The 16,938-nt window shown below is 44.6% G+C and overlaps 2 protein-coding genes across 4 annotated transcripts in view; one reads left to right on the top strand and one right to left on the bottom strand.

The window, feature by feature from the left end:
- Positions 1-11,215, top strand: part of dnah5 (dynein, axonemal, heavy chain 5) — a gene marked incomplete at both ends in the record, with an annotated part of 112,840 nt that extends 101,625 nt beyond the window's left edge. For all 3 annotated transcript variants that reach the window (XM_080540149.1, XM_080540148.1, XM_080540147.1), the window contains 11 exons: positions 474-595; positions 1,590-1,739; positions 2,339-2,584; positions 3,256-3,475; positions 5,747-5,952; positions 6,138-6,341; positions 7,413-7,628; positions 8,232-8,444; positions 8,870-9,022; positions 9,653-9,884; positions 11,064-11,215. In XM_080540149.1, the coding sequence (XP_080396275.1) occupies positions 474-595; positions 1,590-1,739; positions 2,339-2,584; positions 3,256-3,475; positions 5,747-5,952; positions 6,138-6,341; positions 7,413-7,628; positions 8,232-8,444; positions 8,870-9,022; positions 9,653-9,884; positions 11,064-11,215 (2,114 nt within the window). The remainder of the gene's footprint in view (positions 1-473; positions 596-1,589; positions 1,740-2,338; positions 2,585-3,255; positions 3,476-5,746; positions 5,953-6,137; positions 6,342-7,412; positions 7,629-8,231; positions 8,445-8,869; positions 9,023-9,652; positions 9,885-11,063) is intronic.
- Positions 11,216-12,147: 932 nt separating this feature from the next.
- The window catches only part of adcy2a (adenylate cyclase 2a), a gene marked incomplete at both ends in the record, with an annotated part of 54,556 nt that continues 49,765 nt past the window's right edge, over positions 12,148-16,938 (bottom strand). Inside the window, 6 exons of the mRNA XM_080540365.1 lie at positions 12,148-12,300; positions 12,604-12,728; positions 14,219-14,333; positions 14,437-14,544; positions 14,978-15,124; positions 15,284-15,442. Of these exons, the coding sequence (XP_080396491.1) occupies positions 12,148-12,300; positions 12,604-12,728; positions 14,219-14,333; positions 14,437-14,544; positions 14,978-15,124; positions 15,284-15,442 (807 nt within the window). The remainder of the gene's footprint in view (positions 12,301-12,603; positions 12,729-14,218; positions 14,334-14,436; positions 14,545-14,977; positions 15,125-15,283; positions 15,443-16,938) is intronic.

Here is a 16,938-nt window from a genome sequence, read left to right as displayed (position 1 = left end):
GAAGAAGCGCATGAATTATTGAGGGAAAGGAGATAGATTTTTTCGGAGCCCTTCTGAAGGTCCAATCGCTCATATTCAAGTGTATTGGCTTGAGCTCACTGAGGCGTAGCGATGAATCAAACTGTTACTGCAGGGCGAAACGGCAGCACACCATCATCAATGTCAAGCATATTGTATCTCACTGTATCTAATGGGATTTGGTCTTACTGTATATTATGGTACTATGATACTATATACAGCATACAGGACAGACAGATAGACAGACTATTCATCTATGTAGTATGTAAGCCCAGTATACTAGACCCTACCATCCACTGCACATTAAACAGTGTGTAGTCAATATTTGACTGTTTTTGTGTGTGAAATATTTACGATACATAATAAAAGGAATCGATGAGAATTGTTTTGAACAACCAGGAGGTTGTTGTCGCGCTCACGGACGGCTGGTTTTAACCCCCCTGCGTGGTGTGCAGGAGGAGCCTCCCTGGATCTGAAGGCGTGCCCCCACAAGCCTGCCAAATGGATTTTAGACATGACCTGGCTCAACCTGGTGGAGCTCAGCAAGCTGTGGCAGTTCTCTGATATTCTAGATCAGGTGTGTTCCCCCCCCACACACACACACACACACACACACACTCCACGTCAGATCTACTCAGCGCGTCGAGCCTTTTTGGAAACCTTAGCTAAAATGTACCTCTTCTCCCTGGCCTTTGACCTGAGTTGAGCCTGCCTCCCGACAACTGCACTTTTCTGCACTTTTATTTCTGCACCTGTTGTATTCTGTATTGCACCTTGTTTTTGTTTTAGCGTATTTTTATTTGTGGTTTTCTTTTTACTAGTGTTTTATCTGTTAAGCACTTTGGTCGGCTGTTTGTCGTTGTAAATGTGCTGTATAAATAAACCTGACTTGACTTGACTTGACTTGACACTGACACACACACACACACACACACACACACACACACACACACACCACGCCCCCACCCCCCTGCTGACACACTCTCTGACGTCTCCTCCCTCATTAAGTCTGTTTCATGCCCCCCCCTCCCACCCCCCCCCTGCCAATATTGGCCTCCTCCTGCAGTGTGCCCACCAGAGTGAGTGACAGGCTGCCTGTGCTCGAGGGGGGACCGGCTGCTCAACATACTGTGAAATGAGCCCCACTTTGGAGAAACTTTCATATCAGTTATTTGTGGCTGAAAGGAACGGGATTATTAAGAGTCCGTTGTTTAATTAAATCACTCTTTCCAGAAATCCACGGGATGTAATGCGTCGGAACCCTCCAGAGAGCAAGCTGATCTCCCCCGCCCCCCACCCCCCCTCTATTCCCTTCCTTAATGCTCAAGGGGCTATTGCGAAGTACATTTATTCAGTGCCTTTGTAAGCCGTTAAAAAACAACATTATGCGCCGCAAAATATCTCGGGCTTTGTGTCAATTCAGAGCGAAACCTGTTCATCAAAGCTGTGCTTGTGTGTCTTACTCCTCACTGTATGTGTGTCTTATTTACTGTATTTCTGTCTCTTTACGGAAAAAAAAACTCTTGCGTTCCTTCATTGTACTGAGCCTTGTGTCTCCTACGTATGTCCAGATCGGTCGTAACGAGAAGCAGTGGAAGGGCTGGTTTGATAAGGAGGCGCCAGAGGAGGAGGTCATCCCTAATGCCTACGACCAGGCCCTGGACTGCTTCCGCCGCCTGCTCCTCATCCGCTCCTGGTGTCCAGACAGGACCATCGCCCAGGTAAAACCTAATGGGAAAATGCTTGATCGAATGTCCCTGGTCAGTCGCATTCACACATACACCGTACCAGGTAAATTCCATGGAATCTACTGGGAAGGCTCGTATGTGTGAAAGAGGTTCTAATCTCATCCGCTCCTGGTGTCCAGACAGGACCATCGCCCAGGTAAAACCTAATGGGAAAATGCTTGATCGAATGTCCCTGGTCAGTCGCATTCACACATACACCATACCAGGTCAATTCCATGGAATCTACTGGGAAGGCTTGTATGTGTGAAAGAGGTTCTAGCCTATTCTAGAATAGTATACCTCAACGTGGGACACCCTTACTGGGGGGAGGGGGTGTCATCATGTTCAATATATAGTCCCATTTTTCCACAAGGGAATAGAATACTAAAACATAGCATTTTGTGAATTTCTTGTCTAAGCTTATTGGTTATGTCCATTGAATCATTTTAGTCGATGTTGTTTGAAGAAAAGCTTTTTGGTGTTTGAAAGTATCTTAGGCTATCACATTTGAAGCGGGACAGTACATTTTACAATTCGAATGTGTCATAGGAGATGCATGTTTAAATAACGCTCCTACTATTAACACCCCTAAGGCACGGAAGTACATCATGGATTCCATGGGGGAGAGGTATGCGGAGGGTGTGATGCTGGACCTGGAGAAGACTTGGGAGGAGTCGGACCCCCGGACCCCCCTCATCTGCTTCCTGTCCATGGGCTCAGACCCCACAGACTCCATCATCGCCCTGGGGAAGAGGCAGAAGATCGAGACCCGCTGTGTGTCCATGGGTCAGGGCCAGGAGGTCCACTCTCGCAAGCTGCTGCAGCAGACCATGACCGACGTAAGCAGATACGGCATCTTCTGATTCTGGTTCTGGTTCTGGTTCTGGTTCTGATTCTGATTCTGATTCTGATTCTGATTCTGATTCTGATTCTGATTCTGATTCTGGTTCGGATTCTGATTCTGATTCGGATTCAACACCATTTGTTAGATATTTAATGGGGGATGCCTTGTTTTGTTTTTTATATTGCTGTCTGTGTCTTTATGTCTTATGTCGTATGTCTGTGTCTGTGTCTTTACGTCTTATGTCTTATGTCTGTGTCTTTATGTCTGTGTCTTTATGTCTGTGTCTTTATGTCTTATGTCTTATGTGTCTTTTTGTGTGCCTAAATTGATTAAGAAATTAATTGGAATAGTAATTCAGTGTTCGTTGTGTGTTCACCAACCACACAAAGTCAATTTCCTCTATGTGCGAATAATGTAATATACAACGAACACGGAATTACTATTCCAATTAATTTCTTAATCAATTTAGGACATTCTGATCCTAATCTAAAGTTTGACATGTACAGTAATATAAATGGATACATTTGTGCATGATTTAAACAGAACATAATTGAGTGGATTTGAATAATAATAGACTGGATATAACCTAACGTAATAGACCCCCAACCCAATGCCCCATGCATCGGTCTCACATCACATACATACATAACTCCCTTACATACACAGGGCGGTTGGGCCTTGCTCCAGAACTGCCACCTGGGCCTGGACTTCATGGATGAGCTGATGGACACGGTCACAGAGACGGACACCGTTCACGAGACCTTCCGTCTGTGGATCACCACCGAGGTCCACCGACACTTCCCCATCACGCTTCTGCAGATGTCCATCAAGTTCACTAACGAACCCCCGCAGGGTCTCAAGGCGGGACTAAAGAGGACCTATGGAGGTGGGTTCAGCGCGGCTTTGCACACACACACACTCACACACACACACACACACGCACCGTGTCGGCTGCGGGATAAGAGTTGGAATGACACGGAGCGCCTGCAGCGCTGATGGGAATTGATCAAGGAATTATCTCTTATGTGCAGAGAGTAGATAACAGTGATTATCGTAACGTGGCCGGGCTCTGTGGCGTAGCCAGGGCTCTCTGATCTAAACCCAATCTGAACTGCTTTGGCCTGACCTGGCAGTGCGCCGTCACCAACACAGACACCGGCCTGATCGCATTCCATCAACCGCATCGTCACTGTCAGGAGAGGGGCTTCCTCGTTAAGCGGAGGACGGAGATTAAATACAAACAACTTCCCTTCTGACATTTGGACATTTAATCTTCATACTGTATATGGATATCACATACACTGTACTGTTCGTGATATCCATAGTGAGGTAGAGAGTGTGGTAGTGAGGTAGTGAGGTAGAGAGTGTGGTAGTGAGGTGGAGATTGTGGTAGTGAGGTAGTGAGATAGAGAGTGTGGTAGTGAGGTAGAGATTGTGGTAGTGAGGTAGAGAGTGTGTTAGTGAGGTAGAGAGTGTGGTAGTGAAGGTAGAGGGTGTGGTAGTGAAGGTAGAGGGTGTGGTAGTGAAGGTAGAGGGTGTGGTAGTGAAGGTAGAGAGTGTGGTAGTGAAGGTAGAGAGAGTGGTAGTGAAGGTAGAGAGTGTGATAGTGAAGGTAGAGGGTGTGGTAGTGAAGGTAGAGGGTGTAGTAGTGAAGGTAGAGAGTGTGGTAGTGAAGGTAGAGGGTGTGTTAGTGAGGTAGAGAGTGTGGTAGTGAAGGTAGAGGGTGTGGTAGTGAAGGTAGAGAGTGTGGTAGTGATGTAGAGAGTGTGGTAGTGAAGGTAGAGAGTGTGGTAGTGAAGGTAGAGAGAGTGGTAGTGAAGGTAGAGGGTGTGTAGTGAAGGTAGAGAGTGTGTTAGTGAGGTAGAGAGTGTGGTAGTGAAGGTAGAGGGTGTGGTAGTGAAGGTAGAGAGTGTGGTAGTGAAGGTAGAGAGTGGTAGTGAAGGTAGAGAGTGTGGTAGTGAAGGTAGAGAGTGTGGTAGTGAAGGTAGAGAGTGTGGTAGTGAAGGTAGAGAGTGTGGTAGTGAAGGTAGAGGGTGTGGTAGTGAAGGTAGAGGGTGTGGTAGTGAAGGTAGAGAGTGTGGTAGTGAAGGTAGAGGGTGTGGTAGTGAAGGTAGAGAGTGTGGTAGTGAAGGTAGAGAGTGTGGTAGTGAAGGTAGAGAGTGTGGTAGTGAAGGCAGAGGGTGTGGTAGTGAAGGTAGAGAGTGTGGTAGTGAAGGTAGAGAGTGTGGTAGTGATGTAGAGGGTGTGGTAGTGAAGGTAGAGGGTGTGGTAGTGATGTAGAGAGTGTGGTAGTGAAGGTAGAGAGTGTGGTAGTGAAGGTAGAGAGTGTGGTAGTGAAGGTAGAGAGTGTGGTAGTGATGTAGAGAGTGTGGTAGTGAAGGTAGAGGGTGTGGTAGTGATGTAGAGAGTGTGGTAGTGAAGGTAGAGAGAGTGGTAGTGAAGGTAGAGAGAGTGGTAGTGAAGGTAGAGAGAGTGGTAGTGAAGGTAGAGGGTGTGGTAGTGAAGGTAGAGGGTGTGGTAGTGAAGGTAGAGAGAGTGGTAGTGAAGGTAGAGAGAGTGGTAGTGAAGGTAGAGAGAGTGGTAGTGAAGGTAGAGAGTGTGGTAGTGATGTAGAGGGTGTGGTAGTGAAGGTAGAGGGTGTGGTAGTGATGTAGAGGGTGTGGTAGTGGGGTAGAGAGAGTGGTAGTGAAGGTAGAGAGTGTGGTAGTGAAGGTAGAGGGTGTGGTAGTGAAGGTAGAGAGTGTGGTAGTGAAGGTAGAGGGTGTGGTAGTGAAGGTAGAGAGTGTGGTAGTGAAGGTAGAGGGTGTGGTAGTGAAGGTAGAGAGTGTGGTAGTGAAGGTAGAGAGTGTGGTAGTGAAGGTAGAGAGTGTGATAGTGAAGGTAGAGGGTGTGGTAGTGAAGGTGGAGGGTGTGGTAGTGAAGGTAGAGAGTGTGGTAGTGAAGGTAGAGAGTGTGGTAGTGAAGGTAGAGAGTGTGGTAGTGAAGGTAGAGGGTGTGGTAGTGAAGGTAGAGAGTGTGGTAGTGAAGGTAGAGGGTGTGGTAGTGAAGGTAGAGAGTGTGGTAGTGAAGGTAGAGAGTGTGGTAGTGAAGGTAGAGAGAGACTCACTACTATATGAAAGCAGAGCTGAATCCCCCCCCCGACTCTCTGTCTGTTCAGGCATCAGCCAGGACCTGCTGGACGTGAGTAACATGACCCAGTGGAGGCCCATCCTCTACAGCGTGGCCTTCCTCCACTCCACCGTCCAGGAGAGGCGCAAGTACGGCCCCCTGGGCTGGAACATCCCCTACGAGTTCAACCAGGCCGACTTCAACGCCACCGTGCAGTTTGTCCAGAACCACCTGGACGACATGGACATAAAGAAGGTAAAAAGTTGACCTCTGGAGGTTCTCTGACGCATCGGAACGGAATTGCGTTCCAATGAACCTGCCCTCCGATTTTTCGACCTCCGTCAGCCTCCATTGAACTGAAGTGACGGTCTGTCTTTAGCAGCGTTCTTATGTGAGGGCCTGTTCCTGTAGTCACGGAGGTTTGTTTGATGTCTTTCTAGGGTGTGTCGTGGAACACGGTGCGGTACATGATCGGGGAGATCCAGTACGGCGGGAGAGTGACCGACGACTACGATAAGCGTCTCCTCAACACTTTCGCCAAGGTCTGGTTCAGCGAAAACATGTTCGGAGCCGACTTCCACTTCTACAAGGGCTACAGCGTGCCCAAGTGCAACAACGTGGACCAATATCTGCAATACATTCAGGTGAGTCTAAAGTCTCTCCTGCAAGATTCGACATGACATAAATCATAAAGCGTATTTATAGAACGCCGTTTTAGAAAGACGACTGTCTCGAAGTGCTTTACACCACGAACAATATAAACAGTACCGTAAATACAATACAACAATATGAACTGACATTGAGCCATGACATAGACCCCCAAAAAGCAAGCCAAGGAAAAACTCCCAAGAGTTAGTGAGAAAAAGCTTAGGCCACTATCTTACATTAGATTAAATAGATGTAGTCAAACATCAAAAAGACATGTCTGATTCATGCGAAACATTAAGGCGTTAATTCACCTTGTTAAGATGTGCGGGCCGTAATACAATGTCCTATTAAATGTCCCTAAACGTACCTACGGGTGAGCACCCAAGAGAGTGTGCTGTGTGTCTCTGCGAACGGTTACCCGGCTGTTTTCATTAAACGTGGTTTCATTATGATGGATGCTCATGGCTACCGCGCACCGCCGGCCTGTTCCTTCTTGTTGAGGATGACAAACACGGCTCTAGAGGACCTACGTAGCCTGCTGCTGCAAGAGCGGGGGGGGAAGGGGGGGGGGGGGGCTGGATACGCGGGGGGGGGGGCATTGTTTTACTGTGGGGTCACGTGATGAGCTTAGCACTGCGAAAGAGCACCGGAACAATCGCTCTGAGCAGAGAGAGAGAGAGAGGGCTGTGCGTTTGAACGAAAGGCACGCAGACAGGGAGACAAAATCCTGAGGAGAAATAAATGTCCGCGACAAAGAGGCATGACTCTCTCCCAGCGACAAGCATTATTCTCTGTTTCAGAAGCATGACATTACTTTGTGTTTGTCGTGCTCGGGTCCTATGGATGTACGAGGAGGAAAAAACAACCCAGATGAAGAAATAAATCATAGCGATGACTTTTTCTCATGCATGACCTGCACTCCATCACTCCTAGAACAGGGGCGATGATAACCTCGTAATACAACAAAAACAACAACCAGTCTGGGCAGATACCAGAATGATTCGGGTATTTTAAACTGCACTGTATTTATTGTTTGGCTTCTAAATGTGTCGCTATGCTTGCTGCAGGGCCTGCCGGCCTATGACACACCTGAGGTGTTCGGCCTGCACCCCAACGCTGACATCACGTATCAGAGCAAGCTGGCCAAAGACGTGCTGGACACTATTCTGAGCATCCAGCCCAAGGACAGCTCCAGTGGGGGAGGGGAGACCAGGGAAGCCATCGTAGGCAGGCTGGCTGATGACATGCTGGAGAAACTGCCTGCAGACTATGTACCATTTGAAGTGAGTGTTTTACTGGAGTCAAGGCACACAGCTGATGCCCAAAAGAATGTGTCACTACCCATTATGACATACCATATACTGAGAATAGCCCCTCTACTACTTTCTACTGTGCTCATGTAACCCAGCAATAAGGCAGGGACGGTATTCTTCGCTGTGGTGGATTAAAAACAGCACGGAACTGAACGCTCTGTGTTAGAATGGGTAAATATACGGTATCTATGGAGACCCTCCACAATTTATATTTTCGTCCTGGGAGATGTACACAATTGAATTGTACATGTCTTCCATGTTGAGAGAGACTACACAAAACATACTCCATCATCATCCAGCTGTGAATCCACTCACTTGTATTAACATAGAAATGAAAGAACAGTCGAGGTATGAAACATGTGCATGTAATTCCATGAACACAGAGAGGGCATACAGATAGAACATTCTCTCTGTCAATTTACAGTAACTACAGTATGTTAATATGACTCAAGACGATACCCGCACAGACTATCAACGGCATGGAAATTAATACATGATACATACAGAGCGTGTCAATGCAGCCTTTTCAAGAATGTATACAAACATGAGATGTGTGTGTGTGTGCGTGTTTAGGTGAGAGAGAGGCTTCAGAAGATGGGTCCCTTTCAGCCCATGAACATCTTCCTGCGTCAGGAGATCGACCGCATGCAGAGGGTCATAGTTCTGGTCAGGAACACGCTGACGGACCTCAAGCTGGCCATCGACGGGACCATCATTATGAGTGAGAACCTACGAGACGCTCTGGACTGCATGTATGATGCCCGTATACCTGCACGCTGGAAGAAGGTTTGTTCGGCAACCGGTTTCTGGTCATAATTGTTCAGCAAACTGGATAACTAGCCTGGGTTTACTCATATTTCTTTTGTTTACATGCATTTAGAGTCGTAACGACAGTGTCCAAAATACATTTTCATGATGAATGACAAGGTATTACCAAGCCAAGACCAGCTTAGTCTAATTTAATTGTCCAAAATGTCAATAATGAGGGGGAAAAAGAAAGGAGTTTTTGTGTGACACATTTCTGCATCTTGCGTTTTATTGATTTTACTTGGCATTCAAGCCTGAGCACTCACCATGGAGCTTTAATGGAATAATTTGTACTTGAATGACAATCGAGGAGAAAATGGCAGTGTTCCAGCTTTTCATATTATGGTATTCTGCCTGAGTAGCTGGCTCTGAATGCACCTGAAGCTTGGTGTCCCTTGTTCTAGGCGTCTTGGGCCTCCAGCACCCTGGGGTTCTGGTTTACAGAGCTGCTGGAGCGGAACCGGCAGTTCCAGGCATGGATCTTTGAAGGACGGCCCAACTGCTTTTGGATGACAGGGTTCTTCAACCCGCAGGGCTTCCTGACAGGCATGAGACAGGTACTGTCGCCAGATGTACTGTATTTACTGTCTTAGGAGGGAACGTCGATGCTTGACATTATTAGTATTACTCTGTCATTCTGCTCGTACTCACTGTTATGTGGTGATGAGTTTCAATTCAACATGTTTGATTGGAAAGCGGTATGTAAGGTTTGATGAACGCCTGGGGGAAGTGATACCGAGGGATCTGATTGGATAGCTGCCAGGAAAGTAGGTCACTGAAACGAAACATCAAACGTCAGGTGTTCTACTTTTCTGTACATAAGAATGTGTCGTCAGTGATTCTGAATATGATGTATCACACTTGGCCTGGCTGAAGATAGAGAGAATGTTTTATTTGCCCTGAACTTGTCAGTCAATTGTTGGAATGTTGGTCTTTTTTGCTATAGGCAACAGGGTCAGCCATAGTCGGTTAAGTGCCTTGCCCAAGGGCACATGCAGCTCCCTCCTGAGGCGGGGATCGAACCAGCGACTAGCCGGCCTCTCTAACCTCTAGGCTATCACCGCCCCCCCAACATACCCCGTATATGTTTCAACTGAGGTTACACAGTCAAAGTTTATCATGAATCTAAAAGGGCAACGTAAGCCTGTTAACCCTGCACTATGTGTCGTCGTCCCCCCCCCTTATAGGAAATCACTCGTGCAAACAAGGGCTGGGCACTGGACCGTATGGTGCTGTGCAACGAGGTCACTAAATGGATGAAGGATGACATCACTCAGCCGCCCACTGAGGGGGTGTACGTGTACGGCCTCTATCTGGAGGGAGCCGGCTGGGACAGGAGGAACTGCAAACTTATCGACTCCAAACCCAAAGTGCTGTTTGAGATGATGCCCGTGGTCAGGATGTTCGCTGAAAACAACGGTAAGCGACTAAGAGTTAGCCCGTCGGAAACCTCTCGGGAACAGTCTCTGTGTCCAGCTGTTTCTTTCTGTTTTTGTTTTGTTTTGTCATTTCGTGAGCTTAGAATTATACGGTTCTATCTCCGTTTAGGGTAGTTCAGAGATATTGAGCGTCAAAGTTTTTACATTCCTTTATGTTTTGTGAGATGGAACCTTTGTATTTTATGAATTACTAACTAAAAAATGTCAACATTTTAGAAATAACACCACACAGGCATTAATAATCTTAAAAACCTAATGGATTATGTAAAAAACTCAATTTTGACAAAAATGGAGATAGAACCTTATAATTCTAGTCACGATTTTCTAAATGTCATAAGGAGAGGAAAGTCAGTGGAGTATGAATTACAAAGATTCAGGGCTAAAAAACAAAACGCTGTCGCTATGACGAGGTATGATGCCATTTCATACACAATAATAACACTATTACCCATTTCTCTCCCTCACTTGCATACAATCACTCAGAATGAATGAATGTAACATTTAAATGCCACGGTGCAGTGTGTGCTGGGTATTATTATTTGTTTTTTTCTCCAGGAATAAATTACAACTGTGCGTACTGTGTGTGCTCTGGATAAAGACCCAGACCCCCCAAAAAGAGGCTATTTTTCCCCCTACGGAAGCGTGCCTCGGAATTAATTAGTGATTCAATGATCTGCATAATGTGGTCTGTTTACAGCCTCTCCCCTTCACGAGGACAGCCTGCTGTGGAAATGAAATACATCCCAGTTAATTGTGACTCCCTTAAAGGGATTACTATGTGTCTATTAACTTGGAGGACTGCTTAGGCGAAGGCTATTTGTTTAGCATCTCCCATGCTCCAGTTGTTCCAGGGCCATTCAGATGGAGTAGGACGAGCGTGCTGTTGTGGGACCAGACACTCGAAAGATCTTCTAATTGTCAGGGGGGGGATTTACCACAGAGCTCACATGATCAAACGATGGACAATAATTGACTTCACCAGCACTTAAGGGGATTTGTCAACAGGACTTAATGAACTGTTAGGGTCAACGAACGATAATGTGCCCATTCACTTGATCATGTCATAATGATCTGCGAAAAAATACAAAAGTGCTTTGCGTTTTTTTCCATTCCGTATTAGATGAGTGATGTTTGTTTATGCTCATTGTTGTTTTCTCAGGTGTGAAGGATGCACGCTTGTACTCTTGCCCCATCTATAAGAAGCCTGTGAGGATGGATATGAACTACATAGCAGCTGTTGATTTGAGGACCTCTCCACCTCCGGAGTACTGGATACTACGAGGCGTGGCACTGCTGTGTGACGTCAAATAGCTTCCTGTTAGAGTAACATCTGGTTAAAGTGCTTCAGAAGCGTTTTTTTTTCTTTTTCTGTAATAATGGACACAGCTCTATTTTGACGAGATATTTAAAAAAATGTCACTGTTAGAATCTATTTTTGTACATCCTGTAATATGACAGTACCGAGACAAATATACAGATGTAGAGGTAAATGCTGTGTGTGAGTCTTTGTTCAGCCTCAAGCTCAATCTGAGGAGGTCTACAGTAGTTTTTTTTCTGTAATTTTTCCTCTCACAATCATCATCACAGCAGCCCAGAGAGTTGGCCCTGGCTGTCAGCTGGGTGTGAGGCAGAGTAGTTCATTGCCACCTTAAGAATACATGGTAACCCATGTACAAATAAGAATATCAGAGAGACTTCCTTTAGGAAAAAAATAACAAAAACCGAAAAAGGCCTATGCATAATATGAAAATAACATGTACTGTACATAATACAAGAAAGAGGCTTTGATGGGTTGCCAGCAAATCACCTTACATTTACATTTTTGGCATTTCAAAGAAAATGCCTTTCACAGCATTACCATAGTCTCTCACTGGGCTATTGTACAAACAATGAACTCAAAGAGGATGAAATACATACAAACTTTAATTATTATACAAAAACAATGGCATTAAAACATCAAAACACTTTTTTGGTTGTTATTTTCAACTTTTTCGTACAAAACAATTCCTACTGTACCATACTTTTACACTTTTATACCCTGTACACAAACAGTGTATGAGATACATATGAGATACTGTTGACATGGTACTGGACCACCCGTACCAATACATCCAAGATTTCGTGCATCTAAGGACAAGGCGGAAATGTACTGTACATGTATGTACAAATGTCTGTTTGTTTTCTGGGGATTTTGGGTCCAGCTGATAAACTGCAGGTCATTCTTCTTGGTTCCATCATGTGTCTCATGTCATTACATTCCCTTGTGACAGAGAGCGGGTCATCTCTGTGTGGACAAAGTATGTCTTGAGCTCCCCCTTTCCCTTGACGTTGATGATGCCTCGACACGAGCACATGTAGCCCAACGTCAGAAGGATTCGACTGGTCTCCTCGGTGACCTGCCCGTCACAGAGATGGATGGGAACAACAACAACAACGACTGTAAGCCAACCCTTACATGCCAAACAGTCACTCTTTCCAGGTGCTTCCGTTGAACGGCAGTGTTTTTTCACATCGAGACAACACATTTCATCAGAACAATTCCGTGAGACAACGATTATGGAGCCGTGAGCAGAGGGTGACTCTATTTAAATGATACATTTAGATTTGTCGAGAGGGAAGCCGAATACGTTCTCTGCCGATAAGCAATGATAAAATACCACATAAATACGAATAAGAGGTCTGTAAAATCAGGAATTCACCTGTATTTTCCCGAGGACTCCGGTGCTGTCCATTCTGCTGGCTACATTCACGGTGTTTCCCCAGATGTCATACTGGGGCTTCTGTGCTCCGATCACCCCAGCGATCACTGGACCGTGGTTGATCCCTGAAGGGACAGGAGGAAGCATACATTACAATAATACTCACATACAAAGACCTCAACTGCTTCGACTATCATTAGTGTAATTAGAGTAATGAGAAGACTAATGCTATTGATAGTCATCAACCTCGATGGATATTTCGGGTGAAATCGAAAACGGCTCAAATCAATCAATTTTCACAAAGAGACACATCTCCTGTAATGCCCTCTGAGGCGGTAGACCTGAACACAGATGAATACAAGCATCTGTTTTTCGAAAAACACTGTCTAAGCAGCACCATGGGGATGTGTGGAACTGCTGTTGATGCTGTGAAAACTAATAACAAAGCCCTCAGCATTCAGGCTGAGCACAGCCTTGGCACCACCAGCAAACAGGCCTCCCTGATTGGCTAGTGACTCCTTTTCCTTGCTTTCAAGGCACACACACAGACCCCCCTCTACACACACACACAGATCCACGCACAGATCCCTCTCCACACACACACACGCACATACACACACACGCACACACACAGACTCCCCTCCACACACGCACACATACACATTAATGGAGTGCCTCTCACTGTGGTCAAGGCAGGGGGTTATTGAACACTGGCTCTTACCACATGCTGAGAACTGGGACCTCATAGTGCTTTGCCATCTTGCCTGCACTCTCTACTCCTCCTGGCAACCACAGAGTGTGAATCTCTGGCTACAGTCGTCAAATGCTGAGGCTAATGCAAAGGCTACTGCTCTACTTCTAAAGATCGCTACTTATTGAATAAAGATGCTTCAGGGGATTCTACACTTACTGTCCTCATCAAATGACCTATGTCTTATGCAATTGCCATAGATAGCTCTGTTATTACCTTCTATCCTGTGTTTAAGGAGCTTTACTATATTTATATTTCTTACACTTAGAGTACACAATCTGTACTCAGAGAAGCTTGATGAGGATGTTGGTGGTATTATGTGAACAAGCTGTCTTTGTAACAAGATATCTTAACTTATGACTGATTATCACTGACTAGAGCAACACTAACATTCAATACCAATGTAATTTAGTCTAAACACAAAATCAAGCCACACATAATTGGTTCCCTGTAGTGTTTCGACCTGTGTGTATTCAAGTAAGGACAAGTTACACAGTCGATAAAAGTACTTTCCACAAAAACCCATTCTGCTGCTGGACTGCTGCTGCTGCTGCTGGACCCAATGTTAGGTTTCACTGATGACTTCTGAAACATTTTCCAAACTTTTTCTTATCATCTAGGAAGTTAATTTAAAAGTTTGCCTTCATCCAATTTGTGTCAGGGGCCGGTGGTTCGGTCCCCAAGTAGTAACCCGTGGATTAGATTTTCCTTGCACAGCCTTGCACAGCAATTCCCTATGGTTTTGTTTTCGCAGCGCTTTCATCACCTTTGTTCAACAGTGGTCCTGAATGACCAAGTACAACCGATCTTTTGACAACGCTCCACTGAAAAGTTAATGTGGTCTTTTCCTCTGGACAAACTCACCGACTCTGAGTTTGAAGTCGTTGAAGGAGTGCTTATTGATCACGTCAAGCTTGCCCACCAGGGCAAACGCAAACTCCAGCATGGTGCCAAGGTGCACGAACTGCCTGTCATGTTCCTGTAATGAAAACATTTGAACACAAAAATATACTATTAAGTTATCCAGATACATGCTTACCAACTGCACAGTGTGCTGAAAACCATTACAGACGGTGACACACCTGTGTGTATTCTGGCCCTGGTGATGCGTTCAGTCCAGTGGCAGCCATGTAAGTGCTGCCAATGGTCTTGATCTTCTCAACTCCACTGAACTTTGGCTTGGACAGCAACTGCAACAGAATGAGTAAAACGAGCATTAGTTCATCATATATGATGTTACATGCTGTAACATTCAAACCGTGGTAATATACTAAACACTTTATTGTGATTACAATCTCATTTTGGGGGAATAGAATAGAATAGAATAGACTTTATTGTCGTTGTACAGTTGCCTATACAATGAAATTGTAGTGGCTCTTCCGAAGGTGCAAAAAAAAAAAAAAAACATTCACATATTCACAAACATAGTTTCATTCTTTCATTAGTTTACATTCACAACAATAGTGCTATTCTAGTACAGAGTTCACCTTTTACCATCAAATCAGTACGCTACATTCTGTAGTAAAACTATTTTGTTCTTGAGGAAGAGGATATCATTTGACAGTTAAAGCTTGAACGGATAAAGTCAATGTTTCCAATCGGCGTGAAGAAATAAAGAATCACCTCATCGAAATCAGCAATGATTTCATTGAGTAGCCTGAGGCACTCCAAGCCTTCTTTGTTGACGTCAGATTCTGTGTAGAACTCTTTGAAGTCCGGGATAGAGGCGAACATTACACAGACCAAGTCATATGACTGATGATACAGATCCTAGAAAACAACAAGAGACGTTAGAAATGACACAAAGCAACACAATCATGCAGTCCTACCTGTTCAAAACTGCTTGTGACTGTTGAAAAAAAGGTTTTCAAGGCTTCTCTATCGAAATGTTTAACACAAATTATTGCTAGGTGGTAGAGTTAGCCTCACCTCGTTCTTCCAGTTCCGTGCCAGGAAGTGTTCTGCGACATGGGCAGGTAGGACGTTCTCCAGTAGTACCCGGTTGAGGTTCTCCATGGTCTCGATCTCCTCGCACTCTCTCTTGAACTTGTTCTTCCACAGGAAGTCTAACCTACAGTAATATTCATTCTGTTACAAGAGGACACAGAGGTGAAGAGACTGAAGGCATCCCATCAACTTGCTTCCATCAAATGACACAGCAGTTCAGACCAAGATAGAAAAAACAACTAAGATGTACTGTAAACTGTAATATACCGTCATATGTTTTTCAGGGATTTACACACAATCTGTCTCATGTATTGTTGATGTTGTGCAATTGAACAGTAGACCCCGATTTAGTTGGATAGTCCCCCCTTATAGTCCCACGCCCCTCTATGGACCTCAAGTTATGCTGAAATGATCAACAAACTACCTGATCTGATTTATAATGTCAGCTGCAACGTTGTTGATATGCAACAACTTCATAATACAATACTGTCACATCTCAAGAGTGTTTACAACTCAAGATGAAAAGTGAATGCCACCCTTCTGCCAGTCTACTCTTCTACAGTACTTTGAAAGTAAAGCCCATTAAACCTCTTGTTATAGATAATACTGTCTGACTGCACAGCAAATTCTCATGAGTTAGCACAACATCACACACTGATATGAAGGAGTGAATGCATGAATCAACTTAGGAATGCATTTTGAAATTGAAACTGCCAAAAGAAACATTCAAAAATTGACCTTTTGAAAAGGAAACAACTTTTGAAACATGAAAATAACCAGGCAAAGAAAGTTAATATAAGGAATATAATTAGCTAAGCTAAGCAGAGTGGTGGAGGGTATGAGTGCGCATATTAATAAATGGCATCTGTTGTTTTTTACACCATAGTCAGTTGCACCTGGCCTCAGCTCACTGCCTTGACATCAGTCATTTGTCTTCAGCAAACAGATTTATTCGACCCAAACTCAATCTTTGTCTACTTAATATTCAGGGGAAAGATACTGTAGAGCTCTGCATCAAAATGCCACAGCCCATGTTGACTACTTTATTTAATTTCCAGGATATTTCCTGCCACTGAGAATGTACTGTAGTGCATCCTAAACACTATTCAATGAACGTAATTAATTGCTTCACATAATTCGACGAGGAGCACCAAAATATGTTGATCTTTGGATACTATCTATTTCGTGTGAAACAAGATTGTAAAGGCTTAAGAGAATGCACCGTAGTATGATGAAATACCTGAATGAGAGATATTCAGGTGATTGTCTTTATGGCATTGAATGTAGACACTTATTTAGTACTGGTTCAGAGACACCAACAGCATTTCTTAGTACAATACTTCTCTCTCTCTCTTCACATTAATAACCTAGGGTACAATTTGCTTCCTTTGATAGTAAGGCACAATAGGGCAACAATACAACATTAACAATGTGTCAACCCAGGTTCCTATTTTTCCCAAAAGTCCTCCCCAATAAATCACAAGGCCAGAGACGATGGCGGGCTATGGAGATCTAGTCTCCTGGCGCTGTCTCCAACTCACAAGACGGATCGAGCCACTTTTCTTGAGACTCAGGCTATATTTAGTAAGGCACCAGAGAAGCATTTTTCTTTGATCTGTGTTTACATTGAGCTTTTA

Source organism: Nansenia antarctica (genome assembly GCF_963989245.1).
Source record: "Nansenia antarctica genome assembly, chromosome: 10".
NCBI lineage: Eukaryota > Metazoa > Chordata > Actinopteri > Argentiniformes > Microstomatidae > Nansenia > Nansenia antarctica.
This window is presented reverse-complemented; position numbering and strand designations above follow the sequence as displayed.